At 45.6% G+C, this 25,614-nt stretch overlaps 2 protein-coding genes across 3 annotated transcripts in view; both read right to left on the bottom strand.

Moving 5' to 3' along the window:
• Positions 1-2,466, bottom strand: part of LOC111154643 (catenin beta interacting protein 1) — a 47,550-nt gene extending 45,084 nt beyond the window's left edge. Inside the window, exon 1 of the mRNA XM_022514405.1 lies at positions 2,412-2,466. The gene's annotated coding sequence lies outside the window, so the exon portion shown is untranslated. The remainder of the gene's footprint in view (positions 1-2,411) is intronic.
• Positions 2,467-23,897: 21,431 nt separating this feature from the next.
• LOC111154758 (leucine zipper and CTNNBIP1 domain containing) overlaps positions 23,898-25,614 on the bottom strand; it is an 11,667-nt gene continuing 9,950 nt past the window's right edge. Inside the window, exons 6-8 of one of the 2 annotated variants that reach the window (XM_022514650.1) lie at positions 25,124-25,219; positions 24,860-24,941; positions 23,898-24,305 (exon numbers count right to left, since the gene is read on the bottom strand). In XM_022514650.1, the coding sequence (XP_022370358.1) occupies positions 24,247-24,305; positions 24,860-24,941; positions 25,124-25,219 (237 nt within the window). In that variant the 3' untranslated portion in view covers positions 23,898-24,246. The remainder of the gene's footprint in view (positions 24,306-24,859; positions 24,942-25,123; positions 25,220-25,614) is intronic. The other variant, XM_022514649.1, reaches the window with a different exon arrangement.

The following is a 25,614-nucleotide window of genomic DNA, read 5'->3' as shown; positions in this document are numbered from 1 at the left end:
CAGGTGCCATTAAAAAATGTACAGACTCTATGGGATTTCAGGAGTTACATAGCCTCTAGGGGCCACAGATCCTCAGCCAGAAAAGAGGGGGCTGGCCTACACAACCCCCAAGGTCCTCTGCCTTTGACATGTTCTGACAGCACACTTTTGGAGCAGCACAGAGATCAAGTTTTATTCTGGTTAATAGTTCAAGTGCATGGCCACTGACTGGTCATCTCATCTACCATGAGAACAGTCCCAATTTCTTTGGGCAACATCTTACAGCATCGTCAGGGCGATAAAAATTCTCATTTAAATAATGCAGCCAAATATGGGGTCGAAGCCCACTGTGTTCTGTGCTCCTCCACCTCTAACTGGTTTTTAACCCTCTTCCATCAAGGAGGAGGTGACCCTTCCGTGAACGCACTGTTGTAACGTGGCGCCCACTCCCATTCACCTTGCTCTTGTCTGTATCCCCTAGAGTTCAGCACAGCGCCTGCCTGGCTCACAACAGGGGCTGAGCAAGGTGAGCTGAGCTAAACCTGCCTATGATCTGGAAATTAGCTGCTATACATATAAATCTGAGTCGGTGTTTCCTGACGTTTTGCTTTCCAGCTCTCAGCCTCTCCTGGGGGGAGAAGAGAGGGGCTAGCTCTTCACTTTTACCCTTTTACCACCACCAGCTTGGTCCCCGGAGCTGCCTCCGCCTCTTGCCTGGAAGCTGCAGTCGTCTACCTCCCCACTGCTAGCCCTGCTTCTACCTTTGCGCCTTACAATCCAGTCTCTATACGGCAGCCAGAACCATCTTTGAAAACTTAGATCTTATCACCTCTCTGCTTAAAATCCTCTAACAGCTTCTAACTGCCCTTGGAATAAGATCCAAACTGGTTCTTCATAGCACTTAATGCCCCTGGAATTATGTTGTCTGCTTATTTGTTTACTCCCTCCTCTTTAGAGTGTCGGCTTCGTTTCCACCACCTGGAGCCTGCGTGCTGGACGTGGAGCCTGTCCTATAGAGAGCGCTCACCACTGCATGGATGAGTCTCCATCTCACAGAGGTAACTTGCGTTTTACAAGGTTCCTCACTAACTCCACCAGAAAACCACAAATGACACCCTGAAGTTCAACAGCCAGCACCTTTTTTATGATTCAAAGTCCTGCTTTAAATCAGGACTTTGGACACTTTCATGGCCCAAAAGATGAGTATCACTTAGGGTCTAAAGCCCGGAACAAGAGCCCAGTAGTTCCAGCACAGAGCTAAGATCCAAAGCACTTGAAAACAAAACTGCAGGACAAACTCTGACTTGCCTCCAGGTCCCATGCAGACATAATCTGTGCCTCGATTTACCCAAAACCAGGAACAAGAGCCCAGTATTTGCAGCAGGGAGCTAAGATCCAAGACACTTGGGAACAAAACTTTAGGACAAACTCTGACTTGCCTCCAGGTCCCACACCGACACACCCTGTGCCTCAATTTACCCAGCAGCCGGCCAGGCACACTTCCCTAAGTTCTTTGAGTGACAGGAGACAAAATAATTAACAGCTACAGCATACTTAGATTCTCAGATAGGAGGTGCTGCAAGCCACACATCTCATTATTCATAAAACTCTTGATTTGCTGCCAACGCAAGCCTCCTCCTCGGCCTTCCCAGGGGCTAACCTGACAGCAGGTACTGCTCAGACAAGTTCAGTGCATGAGAGAGGAAGGCATGCGGGGCCTAACAGAGGGTGGGTGTCCAGACCTATCTAGGTACCTGGGTTACCACGTTCAAGGATAAGGAAGGTGGTTGGGTGGGGGTGACGAGAAGGAGGTGACAAGTGCAGTTTGGGGCTCCCGGTGGTTCATTTGGATCCACACCCGCCATACAGGTGGCCCATGTGCCTGCAGTGTGCGCCTCCCAGGAGCAGTCACCGGGAGCGGTGGAATGGGGAAGCGACAGTTCAATCACACGAGAGGGAGGAAGGGCGGCCCCTGGGCCAGACCTTGGCAGCATTGACTTTGGGGACATACGGAGGGGCTCTGTACGGAAAGAAGGTCGGGATGCTGAGCGTGGGGAGCAGGTGAGGGGAGAGTCGGGAGGGCACGGGACCTGGAGTGCTGACAGACGGTGACAACCGCGCCGACGCGGCGGCGAACAACGGGTTGGGTGGCTCGGACACCTGTGGAGGCGACCCCTGGGCGAAGGTAAGGAAGGCTGGAGGGTGGTCTGTGGCGGCGTCTGCGGCGGCGAGCGGCGGGAGGCGGGAGGCGGCGGTCACCAGGCGGGGCGAGGAGGCCGGGCCCAGACCAGGGCGCCGCGCCGGGGGCCAGCCAGTGGGTCCGAGAGGGTTCGGGGGCGCCCTCCTCGGCCCCTCCCCGGGAGACAAAGGGCCGGCGGCTCCCCAGAGCCCCCGCGCGGCGCTGTGGGCGCGGGGACGGCCTCGGCGCTTACCTGGGCCGCCCGACCCGGCCGGCGGGGGCTGCGGGTCCCTGCACCGCGCGCGGCGGCCTGTTCCGGGGAGCGCTCAGCCCGAGCAGCCGCGGCGGCGGCGGCGGCAGCAGTAGCAGAGGCGGCGGGGGCGACGGCGGCGACGGCGGCGGCGGCGGCGGCAGCAGCAGCAGCAGCAACAGCAGCAGCGGGAGCGGCCGCCTGAGCCTCCGCCTCCCGCTCCGTGAGTCACCGCGGCGGGGTGGGAGGGAGGCGCCAGGCCGCCGGGGGAGGGACCGGCGGAGGGGGCGGCATCTGGCTCCGCGCGGGCGGCGGAGGCGCGGCCACCGCAACGCCAGGGGTGGGGTGGGGGGGCGGGGGGGGGCGGGGGGGGGGGGGGGGGGAGGGCTGGGCGCCAGGGGAGGGACTTGATGGTGGGGCGGGGCTGCGGGGCCGTGGGGCACCCATTGGCTAATTCGGCCTATGGGGCGGGGCCTCCTGCATACGGGGAGGGTGCCGAGTGGAGCGCGGGGACGTTCATTGGGCTCCTCGGGAGAAGGTGGGGCCAGGGATCCCGGGGCGGGGCCACGAGATGGGCGGGTGGAGCAGGGTCGTGGATAGTGGCCGAGCGGTGCTGGGAGCAAAGGGGTGGAGCGGAGCGGGGGCGGGGCGGGGCGGGGCGGGTGGGCAGGGGAAGAGGGGCGGGGGCTCGGAGGAGGAGGCGGTCTGAGGGCGGAGCTCGGATTAAGGATGGTGCTGGCTCTGCGGTGAAGCGAGTCTGCCTGTCCCTTAGCGGCTCCAGGAGCCCAGAGATCCGGTAAAAATAATGGCCTCTCCCACACACGAGTCTGTGTTTAGAAATGGGAGCTGTCAGACAGGGCGGAATCCTCGGCGAGGCCGGTTTCTCCGGGACCCCTGAAAAATCTGAAACCGACGAGGTTGCAAAACAGTGAGAGGCGTGGTCTCCCTGCGCGGTGGAAGTGCAACACCGCTACCTTAGGGGCAGCTGGGCCGGATCTTGAATTGGAGGCCTGTCTGACCTGGGATCCACGGAGCCCAGAAAGCTCAGGGATGGGCCTGCGTGGGTCCGTTAAACTTAAACTATCATGAACCATGGTGGGGCGTATATTTTTCTGGGGAAAAGTGTCCACGATTAAAATGTTTCTGTATTTGCTAGATGGCTCTGTCTGGAGAGAGTACAGGGAGAAACAACCCTTTTGGGGCAGAATATGAATCGCTTTGAACACCCACTTTCCCTTTTAAGGGACACGTGTCTTTAAGAGTGGCCTCATCTTCAACATTTTAACAGTTACGTGGTGTTACACTAACCACACTTTAGAAGCCCTCTTGCCTTCCCAGCTTTCCCAGCCTTTCCTTTAGCCTCCTTTCCGTCCCATCCTCTTCCACTCTCCTCACATTTCTTCCCCATCCTTGTGCGAGAAGAATCTGATATTTTTTTTACTTTACTGTGTTTACATTTTTTAATGTCCATATTACTCTTTTTGAGTTAATAACTCTTTTAGTTACAGTTGAGGAACATTTTAATTTTATCAACATTAGGTAGACTTTAATTAAAATTAAAGTCATGAGATTATGAACTCAAAGGACAGAAATAGGTCTTAGTCATGTCCCTTTCCCCATTAGTATCCAGTCTACTATGCCCACAGCCAGGGCTCAACCCATATTTGCCCATACAGTGTACCAGCTGATCCTTCTAGTTTCCCAGAGCACACCAACACAAAAAACGTACACATTCAAATTATTTTTATGTAAATATTGATGTTTAAATAAATCCATTAAAACTGAACAAGTTGCTTGGTATTCAAGACGTAATGTATAAATGAATTTTTAAAAAAGATTTTATTTATTTATTTGACAGAGAAAGACACCACAAGAGAGGGAACACAAGTAGGGGTAAGTGGGAGAGGGAGAAGCAGGCTTCCCGAGCAGCAGGGAGCCCAATGGCGGCCCTCGATCCCAGGACCTTGGAATCATGACCTGAGCCAAAGGCAGGCGGTTAATGACTGAGTGACCCAGGCACCCCTAAATGCATTTTTTAAAAAATATTTTATTGGGGTGCCCGGGTGGCTCAGTGAGTTAAAGCCTCTGCCTTCGGCTCAGGTTGTGATCCCAGGGTCCTGGGATCAAGCCCCGCATCAGGCTCTCCGCTCGGCAGGGAGCCTGCTTCCTCCAATTTCTCTCTGCCTGTCTCTCTGCCTACTTGTGATCTGTCTGTCAAATAAATAAATAAAATCTTAAAAAAAATATTTTATTTGTTGTGGTGCCTGGATGGTTAAGCGTCTGTCTTCAGCTCAGGTCATGATCTCAGGGTCCTGGGATAGAGCCCTGAGTCAGGCTCCCTGCCCAGCTGGGAGTTTATCCCTCTCCTTCTGTCCCATCCCCTACCCCCTCACTTGTGCTCTCTCAAATAAATAAATAAAACCTTTAAAAAATAAAATAAAAAATAAAAGACATATGCTTGGGGCACCTGGGTGGCTCAGTTGGTTGGGTGTCTGCCTTGGGCTAAGGTCGTGGTCCCAAGGTCCTGGGCTCCCAGCTCAGTGGGGAGCTTGCTTCTACCTCTCCCCTGTGCTCTTGCTCTCCCTCTCTCTCTGTCTCTCTCAAACAAATAAATTAAAAAAAAAAAAAAGATATATGCTTAACAATAAAGGTGGGAAAGGAATGCATAAAATGAAAATGTGTCCATGTGAAATAATGGATGTTTTTCCTTTTTTCAAATTTTTCATAAATCTATTGTTTTAATAGTTCAAAGTTACAATAAGTCCATCACAGTCCGTCCCTTGGCTACCCTATCAGCTCAGGGCTGGATAATTCTTCCTTTCTAGGCAACATTATTACTTCAGGATTAACTTAGGCTCCACCCATCTGTAGAGTCTTAGAATGAAACACTGAAGGTTTAGGATCTAGGGAACATCTGCTAGTTCTGACAGCCTAGCACTGTCTCTTCCCCTTGGGAAACTGTTCCTCCCTCCCCTCGAGCCCCCAGAGGTCCTGATGATGTTATCAATTACAGTATTCTTTCCTCTCCTCTCCACAAAAACAAACAAACAGGGGAGACACGGGACCCAAGCTGGACCCGTCAAGTACTACATTCTATTTACTACTGGCTAAGAGACAGAATATGTCCCAAGTTGACCCAGTTGGAGTGCTTCCCTAAAACTTTCTTTTTTTTTCTTTTTTTAAAATATTTTATTTGTGGGGCGCCTGGGTGGCTCAATGGGTTAAGCCGCTGCCTTCGGCTCAGGTCATGATCTCAGGGTCCAGGGATCGAGTCCCGCATCGGGCTCTGCTCTGCAGGGAGCCTGCTTCTTCCTCTCTCTCTGCCTGCCTCTCTGCCTACTTGTGATCTCTGTCTGTCAAATAAATAAATAAATAAATAAATCTTTAAAAAAAAAAAAAAAGATTTTATTTGTTTATTTGAGAGAGAGAGAGAGCACTCGCATAAACCAGGGGAGGGGCAGAGGGAGAGAGAGGAGCAGACTCCCTGCTGAGCAGAGACCTTAATCTATCCCAGGACCCTGGGATCATAATCCGAGCCAAAGGCAGCAACTTAACTAAGCCAGCCAGGCACCCATTCCCTAAAACTTTCTGAATTGGAACTGAAGGGAAGCTCCCTTTCCTGTTAGATCAAGAGCTAGAAGGATATAACCTCGAAAATGTTAGTATCATCTTCCACACACGACATGGAAAATTCTGAAAGAATAAGGCAATGTTACAAGACAGAAAGGGACCAATATTTGGAAGGAGGGAAGGGGAATGGGTAGACAAGAAGAGAAACCTCTGGGCGCCTGGGTGGCTCAGTGGGTTAAGCCGCTGCCTTCGGCTCAGGTCATGATCTCAGGGTCCTGGGATCGAGTCCCGCATCGGGCTCTCTGCTCAGCAAGAAGCCTGCTTCCTCCTCTCTCTCTCTCTCTCTCTCTCTCTCTGCCTGCCTCTCCGTCTACTTGTGATCTCTCTCTGTCAAATAAATAAATAAAATCTTAAAAAAAAAAAAAGAAGAGAAACCTCTAACATCCACAGTTTCAGTAGACCTTACACCAGCTCTGTTCACACCATCTTACACTTAATAGGTCCCTAAATCAAGTCTCTCCCCCAGCATCCCCCACCTTGGGTAACTGCGACCACGCACCACACAGTTGCTTGCACCAGAAGCTTAAGGTCTCCTTGACACGCTGTCTCCTCTACCCTCATATCCAGTCCATGTCGTTTCTGCCCCCAAATCCCTTCTTGAATCTCCCCACTTTCTACCACCTCCACTTCTCTTAACCCATCATCAGCTCTTATCACGACTCCAACAATAACTTCCCAGTGCTCTCTCCTTCATTTATTTATTTATTTATTTATTTATTTGATAGAGAGGGAGCACACAAGCAGGGGGAGGGGCAGAAGGAGAGGGAGAAGCAGGCTCCCCACTGACCAGGGAGCCTGAAATGGGGCTTCATCCTAGGACCCTGGGATCGTAACCCGAGCCGAAGGCGGATGCTTAACCAAATGAGCCACCCAGGCAACCCCACCGGCCTTCTTAAGATGTTCCGATCTTGTCAGTCCTCTGCTATTCAATGACTTCTCTTCATTTCCTTGATGAAGTTCAAACTTTTGAGCATGGCTCCAAGGCCCTGCGTCATCTGGCTGCAGCCTGATCTTGAACCACTTTGGCTGAACAGGCTCCAGCCCCACGTAGACCTTCTCCCTAATCCTTGATCACAGGGTACTTTGTGCTTCATGAACTCCAGGGTGTGGTTCCCTTTGCCTCGGTCGTTTTTCTCCACTTCTCCTTTATTCACCTGACTGAATATTTGATCTTTAAGGAGACATTTCTTAACCTCTGCTCACCCCAGTCCAGCATGGCCATATATTCCAGGAGGGCAAGGACGTCGTCGCTGCAAACCACTCCCACCTAGCACAGTATCTGGCATATGCAGAGGCCCACCGAACACTGTTGCATTAATAAATAAAACCCATGTAGATACCTGGCCCAAGACTGTCCCTTCCATTGGGCAGCCATTCCTCTTGCCTAGCTCCAACCCCGACCCCCAATGCCATCAACCCTCCCCTCGTTCTTCATGCATCACATTTATGATTCTGTATTTTATCCTTTCAGCTTTGGGGAGAGCCTCTCTGTGCTCCCAGACATGTATGTATCTTTAAATACTTGTTTTCTAACCCCACCCCCGCAAAAGAATCTCTTATCCTCTGTGCCAAAGGGATAAGTATAACAGTCAAAATTTTAGGCCACGTGGGAAACAACAGCAGAGCCATAGGCTTACAGGGAAGGAGAGCTATTCCCAAGTAGGTTTGCCAAGAGTGGATCTCGAGTTTTACCCCATAAGATGGTCTTCCTGCCTAGGAGTTTAGCAAGTACAAAACAAGGATGGCAGAGAAAGGAAGAGACTTTGCACCAAATCATGACAAGATTTGGTCATAAAGAAAAATGAGAACCCATTCTTTTTGTGTTTTGAGAACCACATTTTTTTTTTAAAGATTTTATTTGTTTATTTGACAGAGAGAGAGAATGAGATCACAAGCAGTCGGAGAAGCAGGCAGAGAGAGAGGGAGAAGCAGGCTCCCCACTAAGGAGAGAGCCCGATGTGGGCTCGATCCCAGGACCCTGGGATTATGACTTGAGCCGAAGGCAGAGGCTTAACCCACTGAGCCACCCAGGCGCCCCGAGAACCACATTTTAAATATTAATTCATAACTTCCAGGAAGATAGAAAGTGAGATAATTTGTCTTTTGCTCTGGTCCCGATGTTTGCCTTCCTGTTTACATTTGCTGCAGCTCTACCTCTTGGGAGGACAGAGTGATAAGGCGGCCAAGGGCACAGCAGGCCGGGAGTGCCACAGACATGCGCTAGTCCCCTGTGTCTCCCTTCGGCAGATGACTTGTCATCTAATTTTACTTTGGAGATAATAAGGAATTATTAAGCACAACGATGAAAGCATTTTGTAGATCAGTGAATATATATATTTTGTGTCACTAGTGGGCTATGCGCAGCTGTGAACATCGGGCTGTCTGCCAGCCTGTCCCCAGAGCACTGGTTTCCCTCCATCACAGAATCCTGTTCGTATTGCACTTGGGAACAATGGGAAGAAAGTGATTATTCATTGCTTCGGCTGAGCGTTCTGATGGACCAACCTGTCCTGTAAGTGTATTTTGTCTGTGCAGAAACATTTCAATCACCGAGTAAAGACAAACCAGCATACGACTCCAATTTGGATCCAAATACTTAGCTTATTAGCCTTTAAGGATACTTGTCACCTTTTTCCCCTGCTGGTTGTCATCCAATTAAATATTAAAAAGTTACTATCCTGGGCGGCTCAGTCAGGTAAGTGTCTGCCTTTGGCTCAGGTCATGATCTCAGGGTTCTGGGATTGGTCCCCAAATTGGGCTCCCTGCTTTATGGTGAGTCTTCTTCTTGCTCTCCCTCTGCTCCTCTCCCTGGCTTGTGCCAACCACCTCTCTCTCTCTCTCAAAATGAATTTTAAAAAAATTACCATTCCTAAAAGCAAATAGCCTTTACTCTCTGGGAATAAACAATAAAACAGCTCTTTCCCCCGGCGCATACCAGGGCCCTATCAGCAGATGTTGCAATGCTACCCGTATGTTTAGGATGAGACTGAAGAACATTCCTGAGGAGTGGGGCACCTGGGTGGCTCAGTGGGTTAAAGCCTCTGCCTTTGGCTCAGGTCATGATCTCAGGGTCCTGGGATCGAACCCCACATCAGGCTCTCTGCTCAACAGGGAACCTGTCTCCCCCCATCTCTCTGCCTGCCTCTCTGCCTACTTGTGATCTCTGTCAAATAAATAAATAAATAAATAAATAAAAGAAAAAGAAAAAAGAAAAAAGAACATTCCTGAGGGCCAATCCCTTGCCCTGTGGAGGTAGCAGACCGCCCAGCCCTTCATGATTGTGAACAGTAGAGGGACATGTTACAGTTAAATACGTGTGGCTTTGCTCCTAGTCTGCACTGTCGTAAGAGTAGAAATTGTCAAACCTATCTGAGACTATAAACCCTCTGGTTTCACATTTGTATGTTTGCCAGGGAGTTCCTGAAATTCTTTGTTCTTTGGTGACCCTGAAGCCTGGTTCTGGGGTAACGTGACAGACACTTAGAGTTTGCATTTTGGTCCACCTCGATCTAAATGAACTTTGTGGTTTTCTCTTCTCCACGTCTCCCTCCCCTCACTTTCTTCATTACTGTTCTTCCGGGGAATTACTTCCCATCAGCAGTATTTGCCTCCAGCTGGCGCATCAGATGGGGCTCTTTTTTATAGTTAATAAACACTGAAGGCGGAGGACGGCCCATGTACACCCTGGTGCCAACTAATGAAGGCCTCAGATGAAAGCTTATGCAAAGGGGACAGGCCTGGTGCAAATGCCCTGGGATCCGAGATTACTCACTCTTCTCCCACATGCTGCATAACAGATAGTAATGATTATTAATTATTTAAGCAAAGAACATGAGAGCCAACACAGGCAGGAAAAAAAAAAAAAAAAGGAAGCTGCACTCTAGGATCTTCTGTTGAAACCATTTTAATTACCAAAAGCTATGGAGCCAAGGGAAATAGACCAAGATACTTAATAGCTAAATAATTTTTTAAAATTCTTCACCACTTTTTTTTCCTTTAAAAGACTCCTTAGTGGGACTCCTGGGTGGCTTAGTTGGTTAAGCAGCTACCTTCGGCTCAGGTCATGATCCCAGCGTCCTGGGATCGAGTCCCGCATCGGGCTCCTTGCTCGGCAGGGAGCCTGCTTCTCCCTCTGCCTCTGCCTGCCATTCTGTCTGCCTGTGCTCGCTCTCTCTCCCTCTCTCTCTGACAAATAAATAAAATCTTAAAAAAAAAAAAATAAATAAAAAAAATAAAAGACTCCTTAGCTTACGTTTGTGTATGTTGCTGGTGAACTGAAGGCAACAATGAGATGGCTTCCACAGGCTCTGTCCGGTAATGGAAGTGGGGCGGTGTCAGGTAGGGGTGACTAGAGGAGGCTAAGTCAGGCCTTTGCAGGTGCTAGGGAAGCCTGAGGCTGCAAGTCCCAAGGCTCCCCCGGAGACGTTCATAAGTGGTAAGGACATTGAAACCCCAAAGTTGCAGCTCCCTCCACCCAGATTTTTTCTCCTTTGTGCTTTCTTTGGACTGAAAGGTTTACTGAAACTTTATGAGATTTTTCACTTCAACTTTCAAAGCTCGTGTCATTCCTGGTATGTTTTACTTTTTCTCTGTCAATATCATGATACCGAGAACAGTTTTTCTCTCACAGGTGAACTGTGACACGATTTAAAAAGCTAAGAACCCAAAAGCTGTGAATACAAAAGGGCATAGGTTTGATTTTATTTTCACATTCTTGGACTATCTTCACTTGCTTGAAACTCACTGCTCGTCCTCGTACCGTCCAAACGTCTCATGTCATCAGTTCCTTGGCTAAAGACATTTCTTCCTTTAATCAGAGTTTTCATTTTTAATTCAGTCCCATTTAGAAATCCAACTCTCATTATTATTATAACCAAACTGGCTCTGTGACTCACAAGAGACTGCTTCCTTTGCAGGTGTTTTTTTGTTTTGTTTTGTCTATTTTTTTTTTTAAAGACTTTTATTTATTTATTTGTCAGGGAGAGAGAAAGAGAGCATGAGCACAAGCAGGGAGAACTGCAGGCAGAGGGAGAAGCAGGCTCCCCACCGAGCAAGAAGCCCAATGTGGGACTCGATCCCAGGACCCTGAGATCATAACGGAGCTGAAGGCAGACGCCCAACTTTCTGAGCCACCCAGGCGCCCCTTGATTGTTTATTTTGTTTTGTTTTACCTTGTTCCAATATTCCCGGTCTCTTACACTAAGTCCTCACAGGATATTTCAGTGGAACTGACTCAGATCTTCATCAACATCTGACCTATTCTGTGTCCCCTGACTTTTGTTCAAGCACGGTCTCTGTACTCAGTCACTCATTCAAGAACTATTAGCTGCTTCCCAGGTGCATGTCATCAAGCTCAGCAGGGGATAAAGCAGCATATCAGACAAATATTGTCCTTGCTCTCGTGATGGGTAAGATGAGTGACACAATTGAATGATTTACCGCAATTTTAGTTAAGTGCTAAAAGCTGAAATACAACGGGCTGTGAGACCTATTGAGAATCTAACCTTGCATTAGGGTCAGGGAGAACTTCCTTGGGAATGGAACATTTAGGTTCCACTTAACTAGGCATTAACTAAGCAGAGGGTGGGGAGGAGAGGTTAGCACACCCTGGGACCCATCCATGTGAAGGTCATAGGGAGAAAAGAAAGCATGGTGAGATCAAACAACTGAGAGAAGGCTGGGGGGCTGGAGAGCAGAGTGGTGGGAAAGAGTCCAGGGTTGATGGTACAGCATTTTATAGTCTTGCTAAACATCTGGTCTTTATTCCAAAACATCTGATCTTTATTCAAAAATAAGAACTACTGAGAGGTTTAAACAAGGATATGATATGGTGGGTTTGTATTTAAATAGAGAACTATGGGGCGCCTGGGTCGTGCAGTAGGTTAAGGATCCGACTCTTGATTTCGGCTCAGGTCGTGATCTCAGGATCGTGTGACTGAGCCCTGCATTTGGCTCTATGCTGAGCATAGAGCCTGCCGGAGATTCTCTCCCTCTGCCTTCCCCACCACTGACTTGCCTGTGCTCTATCCAAATAAATAAAAATAAATAAATAAATAAATAAATAAATAAATAAATAAATAAATAAATAAATAAATAAATAAATAGAGAACTATGGCTTTCACATGGAAAATGGACTAAAAATAGAACAACAATGATGTATTAGGGGTGCCTGGGTGGCTCAGTCAGTTAAGCCTCTGCCTTCAGCTCAGGTCATGATCCCAGGGTTCTGGGTTCGAGCCCCACATCTGGTTCCCTGCTCAGCGGGAAGCCTGCTTCTCCCACTCCCCCGGCTTCTGTTCCCTCTCTTGCTGTGTCTCTCTCTGTCAAATAAATAAATAAAATCTTTTTAAAAAATGATATATCAGTCACCTATTGCTAACTAAAAAACCACCTCAAAACTCAATGGCAGAAACAAACACTTATTATTTTTGCTTAGGGGTCTGCGAATTGCCTGGTGTGGGTCTACTTCAGACTGTGGGTTGACTGACTCTGCTGGTTTGGGTTGGGATCCACAAGGATTAGCTTCAGGATGGGATTAAGTCTTTTCCACTTGTCACCTCATTCTCCTCAGACTGGAGGCTACACGGGAGGTACTCCTCTTACGATGAATGACAAAAGAGCAAGAGGGCCAAGCTAGACCATGGATGCACACTGAAGACCTCTCCAGAAGTCATATCCATAGACACTCCATTGGGTATGTGCAATGTCATGGCCAAGCCCAAAATTGTGGGATGGTGAGTCATATTCCAACCTATCAAAGTGGGGATGATCAAGGCATTTTCCATTCTGATGGAAACCAAATAAATGGTAGAGGCTATTGCTTTTCTCATCCTTCGCCACCTTGCTTTAACCCCCAAACAACTGCTTTAATTTCCCTGAAGCCTTCAACAGGTGGGGTAGCACATAAAACTGGTGTATCATTGGCCTAGAACTACCTTGATCATTCGCAAAATGGTTTAGCATCCCCAACCCTGATTTTTTTCACTGGATCTATGGAGGCAATGATGATTTTACCAGTTTTCAGAAACAAATTGACCCCTTTCTGCGCTTACTTCTATGTAAATAGAGAGGAGCTTCTTCCTGTCAGGGCTGGCTCCACCTTGCCCAGGAACGCTCCCCTTCTGCCAGTTGCTCCAAAGCTACCAGTTCCATAATGGGCTCCACATGCACAGGAGAGAAAGTCATAGTAGGTACCTAATTTATGATGGATGGGTCTGGCACAGTGCTATGTACTCTCATCACTGTTTATTTTTTTAAAGATTTTATTCATTTGAGAAAGAGAGAGAGACAGAGATAGCGAGAGAGAGCAAGAGAGGGGAGGAGAGGAAGAAGCAGGCTCCCCGCTAAGCAGGGAGCCAAAGCAGGGCTCGATCCCAGGACCCCGGGATCATGACCTGAGCCAAAGGCAGACACTTAACCGACAGAGCCACCCAGGCACCCTTCTCTGATCAAAGGTTAGGTATTTTTGTTTTTTACATTTATCTATTTTTTTAAATTTTTTTAAAAGATTTTATTTATTTAAGAGAGAGAGAAAGCATAAGCAGTGGGGGAGGGATAGGGGGAGAGGCAGAGGGAGAGGGTGAAGCAGACTCCCCACTGCCGGACACAGGACTCGATCCCAGGACCCTGGAATCACGACCCGAGCCAAAGCTTTTTGCATTTAAAAAAAAATTTATTTTTTGCGCAGAAAAAAAAAAAATTCTGGGTGATTGTTTTTTTCTCCCCCGAAAGCCCTGATTTCTTTCTTTTTTTTTTTTTTAAGATTTTATTTATTTATTTGACAGACAGATCACAAGTAGACAGAGAGGCGGGCAGAGAGAGAAGGGGGAAAGCAGGCTCCCTGTGAGCAGAGAGGCTGACGCAGGACTTGATCCCAGGACCCTGGGATCATGACCTGAGCCGAAAGCAGAGGCTTAACCCACTGAGCCACCCAGGCGCCCCGCCCCAGCCCTGATTTCTTATCTCATATTCCTGGGCTCAGCTTTAGCAGATGGGCGTGTATTCACAGCAAGTGTCCTGGGTCTTTAATCAGAAGCTAGGCTTGTCGTGGGCCTCAACATTTTGTGGGGTGCAAGGCTGAGGGGAAAGTTCTGGTTAAGTTGGAAGCAGCCCTGGAGAGTAAAACTGAACTATTCTTAGCTGAATTCAAGTGGAGGCAATTCACCTAAAGAACCCAAAGGCTTTTGCAGTATCTTCGGTTGACTTTAATGAGTAGTTAAGCCTGAAATAGCTCCAGGCTCCAGGGGTAGACCAAACCTATTGAGAACCTCTCCTGGGAGATAAAAAGGTGCTTGTGTAGCTTGCATCATGAAATCGTGTCAGCTTTCTCCGTGCCCCTAGCACAGGCCCAGCATGGGAGCATTTCTGCTCATCTTACTAATTGGTGGCTAAGTACAGACAGAGCAGAAAGGGACACTTATTTCACTAATAAGTAGAAAAGCTTTCTTAGGAAAGAGAAGACAGGCTCACAGGAGGCAGGGAGTCCTCAAGCAAGCACACAGGTGACACTTGCGACTTTTTAAAACAACTTTGAGCAGGCAATTTCCATTTAATTTCTTTTCAGAGTAAGAGACACATAGAAAGAGCATGCGAAAGGGGCTGCGGTGTCTGGAAAAGATAAAGAGGCTAGTTTTAATATGCCTTCCATTTCTGCAGCTAAAGACACCCTGCTGAGATAGTCTGTAATATTAACACAAATTCCCATAAACTCAGGCATATTCTTTCAGCAGAACGTCTTGGGTTATTTATTATAAGATCTCCTTAGCAGAACTTTTACCATTAAAAGGAAATAGGACAGAAAAAGTAACTTATCTCACTTCCAGGAAAAGAAAAAAAACAAAAGTAACAAAGGTAGGCTTTTTCCCACATTAAGTACTCCCAGTTCATTTTATGACCTTAATTTCCCATTACTTCAAATATCTAGAATACGAACATGAGCTTCCCTTAATCAAAGCGAATACGGGGCGCCTGGGTGGCTCAGTGGTTAAAGCCTCTGCCTTCAGCTCAGGTTATGATCTCAGGGTCCTGGGATCGTGTCCCGCATTGGGCTCTCTGCTCAGCAGGGAGCCTGCCTCCTCCTCTCTCTCTGCCTGCCTCTCTGCCTACTCGTGATCTGTCTGTCAAATAAATTAAAAAAAAAAAAATCAAAGCAAATACGGTTCCTCCATTTTACTTAGTATTCTTAAAATGCATGTTTTGAGATGTAAAATATTTTATTCTTTTTTTTTAAAGATTTTATTTATTTACCTGACAGAGATCACAAGCAGGCAAAGAGGCAGGCAGAGAGAGAGGGGGAAGCAGGCTCACCGCTGAGCAGAGAGCCCGATGTGGGGATCGATCCCAGGACCCTAGGACCATGACCCGAGCCGAAGGCAGAGGCCCCAACCCACTGAGACCCTCGGGGACCCCGAGAAGTAAAATATTTTATTCTAATAAAAGTGGTATTATTTAGCTTTTATACAGTTCTTTACACTGTAGTTTCAAAGCAGTTTACACATTTAATAGCCACTCTTCACAAAATAGCTACATGAATATTTGAAAGTATTTGTGTTGTTTTAGAGAATATTAAATGGAGAGAAACTTGGAATACTACTATAGGGGAGGAAAAATATCTTTCCTCTACCCTTGAATGTTGTTGACTGGGACCCCTGTTACAAAAAACATTAACAAGAGAAAAGATAAAATTTTAATTAATATAAGTTTTATGTGACAGGGGGGTCTTCATAAGGAAATGAAGACCCAGAGAAACAGTTAAACCCGAGTGGTTTTATGCTAGGTTTGATGAAGAGTGGAAAGTCACGGAAAGATGTTGAGAAAGTATAGTAAAGATGAGATAAGTGTAATGAACTGAGAGAAACTTAGCAAGTTCTCTTTGCTGGGATTCCTCTCCCTGTCCCTTCTCTTCAGAGCTGAGGATGCTGCCTGCTTCTGGGTACTGGAAGGGCACCTCTCATGGAAGGCAGCTTGACAAAGTGGGACAGACATAAAAGGGTGGCAGAATTGGGACTAGAAACAGAGTGACAGGGCTCAGGATGTGCTCCCTCAAAATATGGCCCCTTGGCACATGGAATATTTTAAGTTGAAGGAATTTGAGAAATGGTACAAATACTTTCGTGAGCTATGTAGTTTCCAAGATTGACCAAATGGTGAAGTAAAAAATTATAGATGAAAGATCATTTACATCAAATTATATAGATCAGGATTCTTTCTTTCTTTTTTTTTTTTTAAAGATTTTATTTATTTATTTGACAGAGATCACAAGTAGGCAGAGCAGCAGGCAGAGAGAGAGGGGGAAGCAGGCTCCCTGCTGAGAAGAAAGCCCTATGTGGGGCTATATCCCAGGACCCTGGGATCATGACCTGAGCCGAAGGCAGAGGCTTAACCCGCTGAGCCACACAGGCACCCCAGATCAGGATTATTTCCAAGTGTGATATTCTTTTACGATACATAGATATATATCAAAGTGATGTTTCTAAGGACCCAGCTAACTATGGTAGAGTAACAGATATCTTTTTTTTAATTTTAATTTTTTTTAAAGATTGTATTTATTTATTTGACAGAGAGAGACACACCGAGAAAGGGAACAGAAATGGGGGGAGTGGGAGAAGGAGAAGCAGGCTCCCGCTGAGCAGGAAGCCCAATGCAGGGCTTGATCCCAGGACCCTAGGATCATGACCTGAGCCGAAGGCAGATGCTTGATAACTGAGCCATCCAGGTGCCCCAAGATTTTTTTTTTTTTTTTTTGCTAGATCCATTTAAAACCCAATTTTATCAGGGCACCTGGGTGGCTCAGTGGGTTAAGGCCTCTGCCTTTGGCTCGGGTCATGATCTCAGGGTTCTGGGATTGGGCCCCGCATCAGGCTCTCTGCTCTGCAGGAAGCCTGCTTCCTCCTCTCTCTGTGCCTGCCTCTCTGCCTACTTGTGATTTCTGTCTGTCAAATAAATGAATAAAATCTTAAAAAAACAAAACAAAACCCAATTTTATCACTGTAAAACAAACCTCTTGGTAATGCAATTGGATATCTAAACCTCTATTTTAATTTTATTTTTTTAAAGATTTTATTTATGTATTTGACAGAGAGAGAGATCACAAGTAGCAGAGAGGCAGGCAGAGAGAGGGGGGAAGCAGGCTCCCTGCTGAGCAGACCCCCCTCCCCCATGCGGGGCTCGATTCCAGCACCGTGAGATCATGACCTGAGCTGAAGGTAGACGCTTAACCCACTGAGCCACCCAGGCACCCCTAAACCTCTATTTTTATTAAAAGATTTTATTTATTTACTTGAAAGAGAGCAAGAGGGACAGGGAGAAGCAGACCCCCGCTCAGCAGGGAGCCCAACTTGGGGCTCAATCCCAGGACCCTGGGATCCTGACCCAAGTCGAAGGCAAACGCTTAACTGACTGAGCCATCCAGGCGCCCATAAACCTCTATTAATTATATAAATACTAAAGAGTCACTAAAAAAAAAAAAAAAAAAAGAGAAAACACCAGGGGCACCTGGGCGGCTGTCAGTTGAGCGTCTGACTCTTTGAGTTTCTGCTGAGATCATATCTCTGGGTCCTGGGATCGAGCCCCTTGTGGGGCTCTGCACTCAGCACAGAATGTGCTGGAGGTTCTCTCTCTCCCTCTCCCGCTGCCCACCCCCCAATAAATAAATAAATAAATAAGTAAATATTTTTTAGAAAGACTCTATCCAATATCCAATTTAGAATATTTGATGGGGGCTCCTGGATGGCTCAATCAGTTAAATGTCTGATTCTTTTTTTTTTTTTTTTAAGATTTTATTCATTTATTGGACAGAAAGAGAGATAGTGAGAGCAGGAACACAAGTGGGAGAGGGAGAAGCAGTCTTCCTGCTGAGCAGCAAGCCCACTGTGGGGCCTAATCCTAGGATCCTGGGACCATGACTTGAGCCCATGCCTAATGACTGAGCCACACAGACATCCTACAACCAAGTCCTGGGAGAGACAGAGAGAAGAAAGGGAGGGGGAGGGGAGGAGAGGAAAGGGAAGAAGGAAAGAAGGAAAGAAAGAGAAAGAGAAAAGGAGCGCGGGGGTGGGGGCTGGGGGGCTCAGTGGCTCAGTGGCTCAGTGGGTTAAGCCTCTGCCTTTGGCTCAGGTCACGATCTCAGAGTCCTGGGATCGAGCCCCGCATCGGGCTCTCTGCTCCCATGGGGAGCCTGCTTCCCCCCACCCCTCCGCTTGCCTCTCTGCCTACTTGTGATCTCTGTCTGTCAAATAAATAAATAAAATCTTAAAAAAAAAAAAAAAAGAGGGAAGGAGGGAAGGAAGGGAGGGAGGAAGAGAGAGTGAGAGAGGAGGGAGGGAGAAAATTTAACAAAAGAGACCCAAGCAAAGGGTCTGGCATATATCAGTGCTCAGAAAATGTCTGAGGAAAGAAGAAATGACATCATAGTCAGAAGAGGTAGCAGATAGAAACTGTCCTTTCTCCCACATAGTAATTACTGTTAAGATTTTTCAAAACATGTTTTCTTCTCTCCAATCTCAAGACCTAATTCTCACCAGGGAAAAGCACAGTTTGTGTTTTTCAAGCCAAAAGGGCCTAGAGTGCGCCACTTGCCCAGTGCTTTGATGGCAACAGAATTAACCCGGCACAGTCAACCTCCCGCTCTGGCAAGGGCAGCACTGTGGGAGGCCCAGCGTGCCTGAGGGGAGCAGACATGCCACTGGTCCAGTCAGACTCCCAGGAGGCACACGAACGAGCACATACTCACATCCCTCTTTCTCCTCCAAGCTCCCGAGTTCAAGATGGGGTCCGCATTCTGCTTTCTGAGGCTGACAAGTGGATTCGGTATGTCTCTATGTGCTCCTTTACACGGTCTTGCTCATGGTATTTTCTTGGAGGAACAGACCACTCAAAATTCGACAAGACAGCATGAAAAGAAATGCCACAAGACCATGCTAATGGACTGAGATTTTACCTGTTTGCTCATAAAGTACAAATGCTCCTTTCCTGAGTAAATATGACACAAAACATTTAAATAAAGGAGTATAAGCAACGAGGTTTATAACCCAAATCTGTTATAATTTACCAAAACCTAGATTAAACTTGATGTAAAACTTGTGATAAGAAACTTTCTTTTCTTTTTAAATACACGAAGTAGTAAATAAATAGAATCTTAAAAAAAAAAGTTAAAAAAAGGGGGGGGCACTTGGGTGGCTCAGTGGGTTAAGCCTCTGCCTTTGGTTCAGATCATGATCCCAGGGTCCTGGGATTGAGCCCGACATCGGGCTCTCTGCTCAACGGGGAGTCTGCTTCCTTCTCTCTCTCTGCCTGCTTGTGATCTCTGTCTGTCAAATAAATAAATAGAATCTAAAAAAAAACAATGTTTAAATACATGAAGTAGTAAAAGCACCAAATTTTCTAAGATCATGGTCAAATCACAGGGTTAAGGCAATCGGTTATCATCTAATCTAGGCCAAAGACTTGCTTTTACCTAATTACCTACTTTTTTTTTAAAGATTTTTTTATTTATTTACTTGACAGACAGAGATCACAAGTAGGCAGAGAGGCAGGCAGAGAGAGAGGAGGAAGCAGGCTCCCCGCTGAGCAGAGAGCCCCAAGCGGGGCTCGATCCCAGGACCCTGAGATCATGACCTGAGCCAAAGGCAGAGGCTTTAACCCACTGAGACACCCAGGTGCCCCCACTAATTACCTACTTCTTTGATTACCATGGCGGGTAACAACCTCAGTTTCAACTTGGTCTGGTTTATGTGTGTTGGAGGAGTGATGTCAGGCCTGAAAGAACCAGGTTTTCACATAAGCAAAAAAAAAAAAAAATTCTTAAATTCCTCTTAAGGAAAAGAACAGCCTCACAATGACAATTTAGCCGTAATGAAGACTACTCAGATGGTTTAGAGTAAACATACATAATCGAGATAACCTAAGCTCTTAAATCATGTATTGAAATTATGACTGTAACACAAAGTCACAGGTTCTTGTGGGAAGACTTCCAAAGTTCCCAAAGTGGCCAGACACTGAGGGCAGAGATCTGTGGCTGGTGCATTATCTTAGGGAAAACCCTTTACCTAATCTTCCTCTTCACTCAAAACAAAAACAAAAATAAAAAAACCCAAAAAACAAAAAAACTGGTGACTCTCCTTAACCTTTTTTTTTTTTTTTTAAAGACTTTATTTATTTATTTGTCTGAGAGAGAGAGAGGGCACGAGCGAACACAAGCAGGGGGAGTGGTGGAGGGAGAAGCAGGCTCCCCGCAGAGCAAGGAGGCTGATGCGGGACTCGATTCTAGGATCCGGGATCACCACAGCAGACGCTTAACCGACTGAGCCACCCAGGTGTCCCGCTCTCCTTCACCTTCTTTACAGAAAATAATTTTACTTGTTTAGTTATTTTTAATTACAGTCCATTGTGAGGCCATAAGGAATGTGGTCTTTCCCAGAGGAAAACAACCAAGTACTACGAGGCTTCCAGCGGACAGCCTCAAACCTCCCGACTTCCCTGGGCCTCTGCGTGGACAGCAGACTCTGCCGGAACCCTTGAGAGTGCAGTGGCGCGGTGGGCCCCGGGGCAAGAGGCTCTCAGCAGCTTAGTCTCCTTGCAGTAGGGCAGGGAGAGAGACTTCAAAAACAAAGTGAGTTAGGATGTCAAAAGGCCACACTCCAGGGGAATATCTAGAAGAACCATATTTTTAACCTGCTTTTTGTAATTTAATGAAAATATTAAATACTAGCTAACCCAGTTTCTAAATCTTTTTAATTCCAGGGCCAAACAGACTGGAAGCAATTCCCATGTGTTCATGGGGGTCTGTGGGAATGCTGACAGTTTTAATTTACATATTAATGCTGAAAAACATTTTGAGACGCAAAGAAGGGCATTCTTTGGCTTTAGTAATGAATAGAGTAAGGGGAGAGGGGGAAAAAAAAAAACCACCCAGACAGGAAAGTGGTTGAAAAGCCCTAGGCAAAATGGTCTGGGTTTATTTTTTCTGTAATAATTTCAAACTATCCATCACTCACTGTAATAAGATACCAACCAGTGGTGGATTTGTACAGTCTTTTATTTTGCCTAAGATGACTGTTCTTTGGCTGAGCTGTCTTCAAAAAAATGCCTAACAGTCAAAGTTAACAACCTATCTGTCTCAACTCCAACTCCTTCCTGGGAACAACTCATTCTACTGCTTGGTTTCCTCCTTTACCACCCACCCACCCACCCAGCATACCTATCTTACCACTCACAGGGAAACACAAAGGATTGGAACATAGAAATTTTCTTTTTTTAAAATTTTTTAAAGACTTTATTTTAAAGGAATGTATATACCCAATGTGGGACTTGAACTTATAAACCTGAGATCAGGAGTCGCACACTAGACTGACAGGTGCCCCTAGAAATTGTTTTATTAACTTTTATTAAACAGCCCAGTTGTACACTGGCTCATTGGAATTTACTTTTGCTTCAACCCCAGTTCTTTGAAAAATGCAGGAATTCTTTTCATTAAAATATTAGCTTGACCGAAGGATAGCAAGACATGAGCCGCCTTATACCATTAGTTATTGCAACCCTCCCAAGAAGTTGAAAAAACCAGGAAATTAAATATAGTAAAATATGAACAGGAAACATGGTTTGCAAATCATTTAATAACTATAATTATACAGAATTTTCAAATTATTCATTTTATTTTTCTGAATTATACCACATTTGTGGAACAAAACCTATCATATGGCCCTTGAAAGAACTGTTAAACAGTAGATTAGCTCCAATGCAAAACTTTTTTCTGCATTAAGGAAGAGAGGGGAATCCACAGTAATCCTGTGTGGTACGTAGGTCCTACCCACTCATCCCCATGGAACAGAAGAGGAAAATGAGGCTCGGAAAGATTAAGTGACCTACCAAACGTCGCATGGCCAGGAATGACAGTGTCTTGCGAGGCACTGCAAACTTGGCGACTTTTTTTTAACTTTGCAACTTTTAAAGGAAGATTAATTTTAAGTTGAGTACTAGTCATTACTTACAAAATGAATACACTAATGTGATTAATGATACAACATTTCACTGATGTTAGTCTTACAGAAAGTGTAAGAGAAACCAAAATTAAGGACTCCGGATTCATGGAGGCCCTTTGCAAATACCAAATATTCCTAATTTTCCTTATCCTACTACTGGAGGGAAAGGGGAAATCATGTTATGGCTTAAAAAAACAAAACAAAGAAATCCCCCCAAATACACATACAGACAGCAATTCCATTCCTAGGTATATACCCGAAAGAGCTGAAAACAGGTATTTAAACAGACTTACACAAATGTTCATAGCAGTACTATCTGCGATAGCCAAAAAGTGGGAAAAAAACAATGTTCAAGAGATAAATGGATAAGCACAGTGTGGTATCCATGCAGGGAAGTATGGTCAGCCATTAAGAGGTATGAAGTGCTGTATGTGCTGCAACTTAGATTAACCTTGAAAGTACGACGCTAAGTGACAGAAGCCAGACACAAAAGGTCCCATACTGTAGGATGCCATTGCTACGAAATACCCAGAATAGGTAAACCCAGTGACAGAGTCAGAAAGCAGATTAGTGGTTGCTGGAGGGCTAGGATAAAGAGGAGGGCACGGGGTCTCCTCTGGGGTGGTGAAAATGTTTTGGAACGAGATGGTGATAGTTGCACAACATCATACAGTTGTGACTGTATTAAACACCCTGAATTGTACACTTTAAAATGATGACTTTTATGTTATGTGAGTGTCACCTTGATTGAAAAAAAAATTGTAGAATAGGGGTGCCTGGAAGGCTCAGTCAGCGGAGTGTGCGACTCTTGATCTCCAGACCATGAGTTCAAGCTCCACATTGGGTGTAGCGATTACTTAATAAAACAAACAAACAAACAAAAATGCCGAATAATGAAATGATGAGTGACCATAACGTCCTAGATGAATAGCAGGTCATTTGCTTCTTCTTGGTTTGTCACGATTTCAATGGGTTTTTGACTGGCGTAAACCCATATATAAAAAGTTACCCATTAAAAGTTCCAAATAAGGCATTAATGAAGCTGAGGTCCCTAATTTGTCCAGTTGGCAGAGCACCTAGTAGAGTTTACAGTATACAAGAAGCTTTAAAAATGTTTTAAATTTGTATAAAGTGCAAAGAAAAAGAAAACTGAGAAATACATGAAAAAATATAAAGTGGCCAGAGGCTAGACTATAAGCTAACATACACATGCACGGGGAGATCTCCGTATTTGAGCATGCAGAGAAACATAAACTCAAGAGTACGCTTTTCCTCGTAACTTATTTCGTGTTTCTCTGCAAACTCAAGAGTAATAAGTAATAGTTGACAGTCACCACCTTCTGGGTTTCAGCAAAGAGGTCACACACATGGAGGGCCTCTAGCTGCCACTCTCAATTGCTTCCCTGGTGAAACAACGGGCAGGAGGTTAAGTTACTCCAGGAGACTCTCAACAGGGCTCCCATTGTTCCAAGCTCAAAACTCAGAGATACAATGGGCCCCATTCATAAGGAGGCCTCACAGGCTGGGGAAAGGTCCCTTAGTGACAACTTTCTGTTGGGACATTGAATTTTTCATAAACACAGACTTGCCCAAATATGTGTTAATTCGTTTTTAAAAACAGCACAAAATACAGAAATAAAACTCAATGAACACAAAGCTGAGAGTCAGAACACCCAAGTCTTATCACCAGCTCTGTCTTGGATGAGACTTGAAGCAAGTCAACTTGCTCTTTCTGAGCCTCAGCTTTCTCGTTTATAAAATGAAAAGGATTTCTAAGATCGCTTAGAACTCAAATTCTATGAACACACATGAGGTCAACTGATGTTGGTACACTCTTCACTCCAATAAGTGGGGATAAATTATAAGCAAAAATAATCCTTAGTTCACATCTTTTCATTTACTGTCAGCACTTAAAAACAAGGAAGCTTAATAAAAACAGGCAGAGAAACTGTTTTCTGTTCTCTCTAAAGAAACACACAAGACATAATGAATAAGGTCCAACGGGTCCCTCATCCCAACAAGTCTGGGATGACTGAGGCGGGCGGCCCTACACAAAGCACAATGATGAAGGGTATAACCAGAAGCCACAAGTATGTTTTCCTGTCACCTTTTCTTAGGTTATCAGTGCATTTCAAGAATCTCTTGATTTCTTTGCAATGATTCAAAACCCCTAGAAGACAAATGCCATTTACAGTAAGAATGTGATCAGTGTCCCAAGCCTCCACACCATGTCATTTCTTTGTTTTTTCAACTTCGAAACTTGCCAATGCAAGAACTTTGTCTCCGGAGCCTAAGGAGAAAGACACGTGATAGACAAAAGGTTATTTCATGTGCATTTATAATTCTAGGTACCAAGGGGAAAATCTCTCCCATAGATACTGAAACAGGAAATGAAATTGGCTTGAATTATCAGAGCATTGCCTCAAAACCTTCCCAGTGAAATTAGCTTGTATTACCAGAGCATTGCCTCAAACCTTCCCAGTGCCGATTCCCAATTGCTTTCTCCTGCACAAACATCTGACATGCATGAGGTGATTTACTGCCTACAAATCCTCATTCTAGCTTTAAATGCAAAATGGAATATATAAAATTTGAGTTTACTTTACTTTTATATTTACTTTTAGTTGACAAGTATTTTTAAAAGACTAGGTTATATTGATTTAATTATTTTTAAGTAAAAAGTATTAGGAAATAAACCCAATAAAAGGGATTTATAAAGAAAACACTTCTGGTTTTACTTTTACTTTTAACTCAAGAAAAGGCCATCATGTTATCTCACCCATGGTATACAGTGACCTGGAGCAGTAACACACGCTCGGCGTGCACAACTACGAGGGTACTCACCAAGGTCTGTGGAGACTTTCTCAAACTGGCTGAGTATAGCACCTGCATTTGCTGACAGGAAGGCCTCATCGTCTGCAGTCAGCTAAACAAAACAAAACAAAACAAAACAAAACTAAGCCCATGGGAGTGGATTCAAATGTTAACAGGTGGTTCTAAGAAACATGGTTAGGAATGTCTCAGGACCACAAACTGGATCACAGATCAAGAAGTTCTGTACCAGACACTTTATATTTTTTAATTTAATATTAAATTAAATACAGGTACCTTCTCTCCAAGTTTCCTGAGAGCTGTTAGTATCTCCACTTTCTGTTGTGTGTACAGGCCTCTGTCCAGCTTCCCTACCATGAGATCTCTGTCCATCTGAAACGGATGAATGCAAAGTACATGGTACTTAAATTAAAAACATTCTGCCCATAAAATCCAGCTTTTCAGATCTACTACTGCTTCTTTTTTTGTTGTTGTTAAAGTAATCCCCCAACCCAATATGGGGCTCGGACGCACAACCCTGAGATCAAAAGTTGCGTGTTCTTCTGACCAAGTCAGCCAGGTGCCCCCAGAATTACTACTACTACTTCTTCTTCTTCTTCTTTTTTTTTTTTTTTAAAGATTTTATTTATTTATTTGACAGAGAGAGATCCCAAGTAGGCAGAGAGGCAGGCAGAGAGAGAGGAAGGGAAGCAGGCTCACTGCTGAGCAGGGAGCCCAATGTGGGGCTCGATCCCAGGACCCTGGGATCATGACCTGAGCCGAAGGCA

The sequence above is a fragment of the Enhydra lutris genome, unplaced genomic scaffold (genome assembly GCF_002288905.1).
Source record: "Enhydra lutris kenyoni isolate GAN:26980312 unplaced genomic scaffold, ASM228890v2 scaffoldscaffold38, whole genome shotgun sequence".
NCBI classification, from domain to species: domain Eukaryota; kingdom Metazoa; phylum Chordata; class Mammalia; order Carnivora; family Mustelidae; genus Enhydra; species Enhydra lutris.
Note: the sequence above shows the minus strand (reverse complement) of the source record. Positions and strands in the feature narration are given on the sequence as shown.